General features: G+C 54.9%; 3 protein-coding genes across 4 annotated transcripts; 1 reads left to right on the top strand and 2 right to left on the bottom strand.

Annotated features, from left to right (window-relative positions):
- Positions 1-6: 6 nt before the first annotated feature.
- Positions 7-3,128, bottom strand: H257_15575. Of its 2 annotated transcripts, XM_009843728.1 has the most exons (3): positions 2,910-3,128; positions 2,268-2,855; positions 7-2,199 (listed from the first exon to the last, which is right to left on the bottom strand). In XM_009843728.1, exons 1-3 carry the CDS (start codon positions 3,066-3,068, stop codon positions 271-273), a joined length of 2,676 nt encoding a protein of 891 aa, XP_009842030.1. In that variant the 5' UTR covers positions 3,069-3,128; the 3' UTR covers positions 7-270. The 2 variants fall into 2 exon arrangements, with proteins under 2 accessions (XP_009842030.1, XP_009842029.1); XM_009843727.1 differs by lacking the exon at positions 2,910-3,128 and having other exon boundaries at positions 2,268-2,894.
- A 135-nt stretch (positions 3,129-3,263) lies between these two features.
- Positions 3,264-4,464, top strand: H257_15574 (hypothetical protein). The gene is made up of 2 exons (XM_009843726.1): positions 3,264-3,558; positions 3,636-4,464. The coding sequence occupies exons 1-2, from the start codon at positions 3,292-3,294 to the stop codon at positions 4,140-4,142; spliced, it is 774 nt and encodes a 257-aa protein (XP_009842028.1). The 5' UTR covers positions 3,264-3,291; the 3' UTR covers positions 4,143-4,464.
- H257_15573 (hypothetical protein) lies at positions 4,178-8,917 on the bottom strand (the record flags this gene model as incomplete). The annotated part of the gene is made up of 12 exons (XM_009843725.1): positions 4,178-4,195; positions 4,248-4,400; positions 4,453-4,874; positions 4,942-5,083; positions 5,135-5,215; positions 5,268-5,329; positions 5,404-6,061; positions 6,118-6,242; positions 6,295-6,340; positions 6,401-6,526; positions 6,573-7,055; positions 7,121-8,917. Coding segments are annotated over 12 exons (4,113 nt in total), but the record flags the coding sequence as incomplete, so codon positions are not given.
- Between the last annotated feature and the right edge of the window lie 13 nt (positions 8,918-8,930).

Raw genomic sequence — 8,930 nt, 5'->3', positions numbered from 1 at the left:
AGAATAAACTCCACTTCAAGCACGGCAGATTCGAAATGGTACTTGGCACATTGTTGGGTAGTGGAGCCTTTTCCATTGGTAGCATGGTACATTTCAAAGGGTGTTGCGGCACGACTTGTCAATTCTATTGGCCACAAGGCCAAATGAATGGACACATCGCCCTTTCGAATGAGCGCCAAGCCAAGAACGTTGAAAAAAGTCCCAACTCAATAGAAAAAAGGTGTAGTGAGTGGCTCGTATACGTACAGTACTACTAGCCTTGTACTATGTCTACTCGTCATCCGACTCGACGTCCCCATATTGCCACAAACACAACCGACGGCGTTTGGCGGCGTCTTGTGCCGTCAGCAACCCGTCCACGACCTTCTTCTGGTACGACTGCGCAGCCTTGAACGACTTGCGGTCGACGCGAGCCACGCCGGTTTCCAGCAGCGATTCACTCACGCTCTTGTCGTTGACGAACAGTGACACTTGGAAGCGTCCGGCTTCGTCGCGGCCGTGCACGATGCCCGTCAGCGTCTTGCCCCACGCGAGGTCGTTGAACAAGTGCGCCGCGTCCGCCGCGTACTCGTGGTGCGGTTCGGCTTGCTTGACGAACCCAAACACGCACTCCTTGGCCTGACCGGGCAGCGACACGAGGGTCGGGTCCAGCGGACGGAGGCGGGTCACCGGGAGCACTTCGACGTTGCCGTAGTCGATGAATCGCACACGGATGGCTTGCGCGGACACCGACTCGATGCGCGCGCGGTTCCACAGCGGGCCTTGACCGTCGTCGAACAGCGCCGCGATCAGCGCCCCCTTGCGCAGCTCGACCGTCTTGCCGTCCACGCCCACGGACGCCGTCCATGCGCGCATTTGATCTTCGAGCGTCGCCACGACGCGGTCGCTGATGTTTTGGACGAAAAAGTGCGTGTGGCTCACGATTTCAGAGAGTCGGACGACGGGCCAGACGTCGTCGGCCGTTTTCCGGACCACGGGAGCCGCCGCCGCCGCGACAGTTTCGTCAGGCAACACGTTCTTCCAAATGTTCTTGCGACCAGCTTTGGCCACGTCTTGCGCCTTGACCAAATCGCTCGCGGTACTCGTGCGGTCGATGGAGAAGTCGTCGATACGACCATAGCCTGCCGCCAAGAGGTGGCATCCAATGTTGGTTTTCGAGTCCTTCTGGCCGACATAGAGTGGCCCGAACGCGTTCCCGGCGCGATCCATGTCTTCGATTTCAACAATCACGTTGCGTTGGTTGACGGTGCGTCTGGAAAACTTGCGCGCTTCTTCGCCAAACGGCTCGGCTTCCTTGGACGGTCGCGCGGGCTGCGGGGACTTGATGCCGGCCAGCACGTAGTTGACGGTACAGTTTTCCTTGGGGATGTAGATCTTGAACCGGTTTCCGGCGTACACTTGTTCGACGATCGCGCGCAGCGACTTTTCACGTTGGAGGAACGGCAAGTACTGCTTGGCCTTGTTGCCGTCAAAGCAGAGGTCGGTCACGCGGGCTTCGGGGGACGGCTTGCCGGAGAACTGGCCACGTTTCGCGGCACGAGCTGACGCTTCCGCCGCCACCAACGCGTCGTAATACCCCGACTTTTCCTCGTCTTGCTTATGGCGCACAACTTCGCCAAACCCGTCCGTGAGCAGCTGCTCGCCCAAGTTGATGCGTTCAACGGGGGCGGCGTCCGCCTTTTTCTTGCCAGCTGCCGCCGCCGTCGGTTCAAGAAACACACTGGCAAACGTGAGCAATGCAGCCGCGTCGTTCTGGGCGTTGTTGCGCTCGTATTCGACTTCGATAGACACGACGCGACCAATGCACTTGTTGCGCAGCGCTTCCTTGGCGTCTACGGCGTACGGCGCGTTAGGCTCTTCACGGCGAGCATTGCCGAGTCGCGGAGCCCGAATCGACGACAAGTACAGCCGCATTTCGTTGTTGCTGGGTTTCAGGGCCACGACGAGGCAGTCCCCAGACACGACTTCGACCACTAGACCCGTGAGGCGGCTCTCGGCAGCCTGCAGGACCGGCGCGACATAGTTGACCCACACGCGGATCTTGTTAAGTTTCGCGAGCTTCTCGGCATTGCGCATGTCGGTGCGAATGGCCACGCTGGTGAATTCGGAGCTCCAGTCCGTCATCTTGCCGAGACCTTCCTTGAGCAACTCGATGCTGATGTTGTGGCCCGACGGATGCACGACACTGCCAAACATGTTCTATGGACAGTTGACACGCGTGAGATAAACAACCAACCGCGGACAAGTTCAAAGTGCAGAATGTATACCCCAAACTTGTCGACGCCTTCGAGCTTGACGTGCACTTGACGGTGCAGCAACCGCACTTCGGTGAACAACTTGGCTTCCTTGGCATACGGTGCGGGCCCAGTCTGTTCCGACCCCACGGGCGGGTTGATGCGAGGGCACTGCACACCCGACAAGGCAAAGTTGATGATTTGCATCGTCTTGAGCAAGATGACACGCATGCTGGCGCCATCCCGGACCACTTCGACGATCGCGGGGATCTGCTGGCCCTTGAAGCGCCCGAGCAGCTCGTCTGAGCTGAGCCCGTTCCAGTTGACGCGCAACGCCGCGGTCACGGAGTCGTCGCTGTAAATGCCCTTCTTCTCCGACTGCGCGACTTGTTCCAGACGAAGCAGCTCGTCGTGGTCGGGGGACGCTCCATCGCGACTTTGCTCAATGGACTTGACCTTGGCGAACCCTTCGCGGGCCACAGCCAAGCCCACGTTTTCGCCATTCAAGTATACCGACCCAAAGTCTCGGTTGATGACAGAAACCCGGTAGTCCACCTTGAAGCGCACAGGCTTTCCAATCAGCAACTTGCGAAGAAACTCACGACTTGCAAATGCATACGGCTATATATACAAGACACCATGTCAGCACGCACATTGCGGTGGGGATAAGCAAACCTCGTCCGTCTGTTCGGCCGTGCGCGCAAGCTTGGGTGCTTGCAAGGACGACAGTGTGAGCATGATCTCAGGAGGAGGGCCATTGCTGGAGGCAGCACCCACAAGCACGACGGTATCCCCGCTGATCACAGCTTTCACGGTAGCATTGCCAGACGCCATGACGTTTGTTGTTCGGGTTCAAAAGTTGCAAAATGCATTCCAGACCTCAGAGAGGCCAACATACTAACACGCAGTCTAAATGTACCCAATCAAAACGATGCAAATCAATCTAAACGTTAACCCAGTTTTTTTCGGAACTTCGAAGGATGAAACAAACGTTTTCAAAACACGTTCACTTTCAATTTCATAACGTTATAACGTTACAGTATTGCAAAAAAACAAAATGCCAACAATTGGACCTCCGGTGGCTTGCAGCAGTGCCACTTGTACACAACCAAAGACATCGTCATGTCGCCGCTGCGTGCGATGCAAATCTCAAGCATACTGCTCCAAGGAATGTCAAATCCAAGCATGGCCTACGCATCGAGCGGCATGTGCCATGATGACTTGCGCCCAGAAATGGCGAGAATTGGAAGCTCAGTGGTGGCGTCAACTGCCACCGAACGAGACACTATCAATGGTCGCCGAGGGCTTGGATCCTTTAGCCATGGTTGGTACATCTACATTTGCTTCTACCATGTGCATTCTTGTTCTTGCTGAGCGCTAAGAAATACATGCATTCGGTAGGCATTCTACGGGGAAGTGTACTTCGCGTTGTGCAATCTGAAACCATGTGTCATGCTCACTGGCATCCCACATCACTTGCAACCATCCTTCTTGCAAAATGTGATTCGAGCCAGCAATGTACTCGACCTCAACATGTTGTCCCTTGTCCAGGCTGGCCCAGTGTCGACGTTATCGTTTGACTTTTCAGGCACGTTCGTCTTGGTGACTCTGGGCCACCCGTTGGCGTCCGAACTGGTCGTGGCGCTGTCTACTCCCGCTTCCATGCAAGTGTCTGAAACCACGGTCGCTCGATGGCTCGATTACCCCGTCGCACTCGACACGTGTGTGGACACCAGTGCCATGGTCGAAATTGGGTACTTTGACATTACCACGGACCAACTCGTGACGTCGTACTGCGCCACGTTCCACGACCCAAACCACCGACGGCAAATCCTCGACCACTTCCAACGGTACACCCAAACCCTAGGCTCAATCCTGCAGCTTCGACGCGACGCCACGTCAGTGTAGCGGTGTGTACGAGGCTTGGATTCGTTTGGCCCAATTCACTGCATTTCCTGCGGCTACCGGAGTCGGCGTTGGGTTCGTGTCCTTCGCCAGGTCCGTCGCACCAACCACGTCGTCGGCAACTCGCACCGTCTTAGCCCGAGGTGTAGTCTTCGTCTTGACGGCCTTGACTGATTTGGGTGGCTTCACTTTGACCATGGAGGGTACCACCACCTTAGCGCCGTCGTACATTTCGGCCATGGCGTCGCTTACATGGACCGACTAGGCATAGTATTCTTATTATCGTACAAACGACAAGGAATCCAATATAAACCTCCATGGGAGCAGCTTGTTTTCGTCGTAAACGTTGCCATGTGGAGTGGCCGATATTCTGTGGGGCTACAGGGTCGTCTAGGAACGACGTCGAGTACAACCGTGACGCAGCATGATCATGTCGCTGCACGTTGGCTGGACCGCCAGTCTCGTCGGCAACGAATTCGTCGATATCAAACGGGGGTGGCGACTCGTCCAAGGAAGTTTGTTCGTGTGAGGCTGTAGTAACGGTGGCCTTTCGGGTGGACTTGTTGGTCCTGGTACTAGGGGTCGTTGTAGTATTTGTCATATCAAATCCAAGGTCTGACAACATCGTTTGGACCCGCGTGGCATCGGACATAGGTTTCTGGGACACGTGGGGTTGTTTGGTGGGCTGATGCATTGGAAATGCCCGATGACTATCGGTATCGTAGTCGGACGGCCCTAAGTATGTAATCAACGTCAATATGGTGTATTCATGGTCGGGGTTTCGGGGTGTGTGACAAGTTACCTGGGGCTGTAGCCGTGGAGACTGGTGGGGCAGCTGGCTCGGGCATTTGAAATGTCCACTTGTTCATGTATTTCGTCTCTCGGAGCTGGACAGGGGCCATGGCACTTGCTTTGCGGTTGCGGGATGTAGTGTGTCGCGGTAGCTATCCAAGATGGTTTTAGCCTTGAAACGACTATTCGAGTGAAGAGTATACTCGCTGCAATTTGCCTTCTATCTCTCGGACAAGGGCGTCAAGGGACTCCACGAGGTGTTTCGACTCTAGTTCTTGCGGTGCCTATCCCACACATGAGAAAGAGGTATATCATCGCACTAGTCTGCATTCTTACCATGTGAAGCAGACGTTGCACGAGAGTGTTGGCAACATCGATTCGAGTCAAGACGGAATCGTCTACATGCAAAACGCACGTACGTCATCCATCATCGCAATGACATCCTGAACGGATTAGCAGAATCGGTCCATACCTGACGTCGGTAATGACTGGGCTACTTCCAAGCGTTGCACAAGGTCTGTCATGGTCTGTTGGAGGTGAAGCATCGACTGTTGGGACGGGACTGGTTTGCGAGGCGCCAACGAAGAAACAGCAGAGGTCGCGGGTGTCGCTGCGTTGATTGTTCGCACGTCGTTCATTTCATATTGCATCAGGTGCACAAGATCTTCATCCACGCTGGAATGAAGTTTTTTCACCGGTGAAAGGGCGGATGGCAACACAACAGTCGGTGGTTTGGTTTGAGCGGGTGGTTTTGAGGGGCGTGGGGGGTTGATCGGCTCGTTGGAATGTCGTCCAAGTAGATTTTGATCGGAAGCCCTTGCCGGATTGTTCGTATTCGTTGCCGTGTGATTGAGTTTCACGCGGGAAGAAGTGGTGAGACGAGATGTTTGGTTGATTGGGACGACGTCGTCTGGAGGAGGGCCCCAAACAAACGCCGTGGGTTTCAGTTTTTTCTTTGGCTTTGGTTTGACTGGCGCAACGACGACAGCAGTGGCTGCAACACGCTGTACTGGTTTCACCGGTGGGTGAGACCGTATCCACTGATCCACAAACGACAGCAAGGACCGGTAAAATAGACACCGATGCAATGGAAAGCTGCCCACAATGCCGTAGGTGTCGTGGAGTGCAGGCTACGGCAATCCATTGATCATTTCGATGATTATCGATTTGGAAGGCAGCACAATACCACAGACAGCCGAAGAAAGTGATCGCCCGTCACATTCTGTTCGGCGAGCACCGCCGAAGGGACATGAATCACATCCAGAAAACAACGAAGGTCGTCGGGGCTCCATTGCGTGATGCACGTTCGATCTAGTCAAGGCCATGTAACAGTCAATGCCAAGGACGAATCATCATTCGATACCCAGAAATCCAAGGATGACTTTGCACATGGGCTGCATTTCGATTTGCTACATGCAATATGGTTGTCAATAGATTACGTAGAGAGATTGAGCGATTGCTCGTTTTACCTTGAGCAAGAGCATGCAAAACTGCTTTAGCGTCTTGGAGTCACAGCCAGCCAAATGCGTTGTCGTCAATTGAGCCTGAAGTGCTGGCCCCGCCGCCAGCGGCACAAAGGCCAGCTCCAATTGTTTCTAGAGCATTTGTTTTTCAAGCAGAATTGTTACTTTTGAATAATACCTCGGCTAGCTTGCGTGGCTTATCGCCTCGTGGACGCATCGCATTGCTGGTGACAGCTGGAGTAGAGAGATTCGACACTGGAACGTACACTTCGACATGATGGTGCAGCTGCTTGCAGCAAACGTCGTGAAGGCATTGCGCGCACAGCGCCGTAGAACAATTGCAACACCAGAATTCCGATCCGTCGGTCAAGCATAAATGACATGTTGCTAGAGTCGTCAAGAGCTGCTCACACGCGTCCAGCGGGGGAACGGCAACTAAGGATGCTGCAGCGGACTCGAACGTGGATGTCGTAGCCAGGAATGCATCGACTACGCCGTCGAGTTCTTCTGACGTGAGCCAGATACCGCTATGATTTTCATCTCCGCCCCGTTGCAACGACATTTGCATCGTTTCAGTCATGGCCTGAAGGGCCAGTGGAATTGCTTCTCGAATGAACGTCGTCTTCGATTTCGGTGGTGCCTCCGTTACGAGGTCCTTGACCTAGAAAGGAAGCTTGGTTATCTCCACGAGATTGATAGTTGGGTAGCTATAGAGCCAAGTCAGACCTTTGAAGGTTTATACAGTGCGACAGGCTTTCGTGGTTCTGCTTGCGTAGCTGCGACTTTGACCACTTCGGCCTTATTTGATTTGCTGGGACCTTTGAACTGGGGAATTGCATCGATTAGTCGGTCAAGTTGCTCTTCGGTCATCATGCACACGACATCTTTGGGGGCTGTTGTTGCAGGCACTTTTGTAGTCTTTGTCTTTTGTGAAGTTTTGATAACTCTCGGCTTGGTAGAATTTTCAACTTTGGCAATCACTTGTGCTTTGGCCTTGGAATTACCCTCGACTGGATGGTGGAATATATTCTTCCACTCCGATTCGATAGCCGATTCGTACAACCCCCGCAAATCACCGAGGGATATGGATTTGTCCCGCTTCGTCAGAGATTGCCGAATTTGTTCCTTTTCACTTGCTGTAAAGCACTCAAACGATTCCAACGCACCCAGAAACTCTGCTCCAGACAACATGCCATCTTTGTCTTTATCCGCCCGTTCAAACACAACGTCCATGTCAATTCCACAACGTTGAGCAGTTCTCAAGTTCTTGTCAACACATCCTCGGTGCAACTTGTCGAAGCAATCTGTTGGACTTCCATCAACGTTTTTAGCCATAACTTTCAAACCTTCCATCAATTGCACCGCCAGCAGAATCTCGCCTCGCTGCTTGCCGCCGTGGTTCACGGGGTACCATTGCTCCACCGACCGACCTCCCGACCAAATGCTCACGGGGAGCTGGCACGTCCCGATGCTCGAGTTGCTCACTGTATTGGAGTCTTCGATGTGGATGGTCAGCTGGTCCAAGTGCGGGTCCGTGAGTCTGAACACGAACGCTTCGTCCCACTTGGGGTTGCGGCCGCCGTTGTCGTGCACCCTTGTCTGGAACGTCTTGTCGCCGATGGTGACCTTGCAGAACGGGTCTTGTTTGCCAAACGTCTGGGCGTCGAACAGGTCTTTGCCGGCCTTCACGCGGATGCTGAGCTCGAACGCCTTGCCCTTGCCAGACGCGAGCGCTAGCGGCACCGCCGCACCACCCGTCGCCGACACTTCCACCAATTGCACCGCCAGCAGAATCTCGCCTCGCTGCTTGCCGCCGTGGTTCACGGGGTACCATTGCTCCACCGACCGACCTCCCGACCAAATGCTCACGGGGAGCTGGCACGTCCCGATGCTCGAGTTGCTCACTGTATTGGAGTCTTCGATGTGGATGGTCAGCTGGTCCAAGTGCGGGTCCGTGAGTCTGAACACGAACGCTTCGTCCCACTTGGGGTTGCGGCCGCCGTTGTCGTGCACCCTTGTCTGGAACGTCTTGTCGCCGATGGTGACCTTGCAGAACGGGTCTTGTTTGCCAAACGTCTGGGCGTCGAACAGGTCTTTGCCGGCCTTCACGCGGATGCTGAGCTCGAACGCCTTGCCCTTGCCAGACGCGAGCGCTAGCGGCACCGCCGCACCACCCGTCGCCGACACTTCCACCAATTGCACCGCCAGCAGAATCTCGCCTCGCTGCTTGCCGCCGTGGTTCACGGGGTACCATTGCTCCACCGACCGACCTCCCGACCAAATGCTCACGGGGAGCTGGCACGTCCCGATGCTCGAGTTGCTCACTGTATTGGAGTCTTCGATGTGGATGGTCAGCTGGTCCAAGTGCGGGTCCGTGAGTCTGAACACGAACGCTTCGTCCCACTTGGGGTTGCGGCCGCCGTTGTCGTGCACCCTTGTCTGGAACGTCTTGTCGCCGATGGTGACCTTGCAGAACGGGTCTTGTTTGCCAAACGTCTGGGCGTCGAACAGGTCTTTGCCGGCCTTCACGCGGATG

The sequence above is a fragment of the Aphanomyces astaci genome (genome assembly GCF_000520075.1).
Source record: "Aphanomyces astaci strain APO3 unplaced genomic scaffold supercont1.72, whole genome shotgun sequence".
NCBI lineage: Eukaryota > Oomycota > Saprolegniomycetes > Saprolegniales > Verrucalvaceae > Aphanomyces > Aphanomyces astaci.
This window is presented reverse-complemented; position numbering and strand designations above follow the sequence as displayed.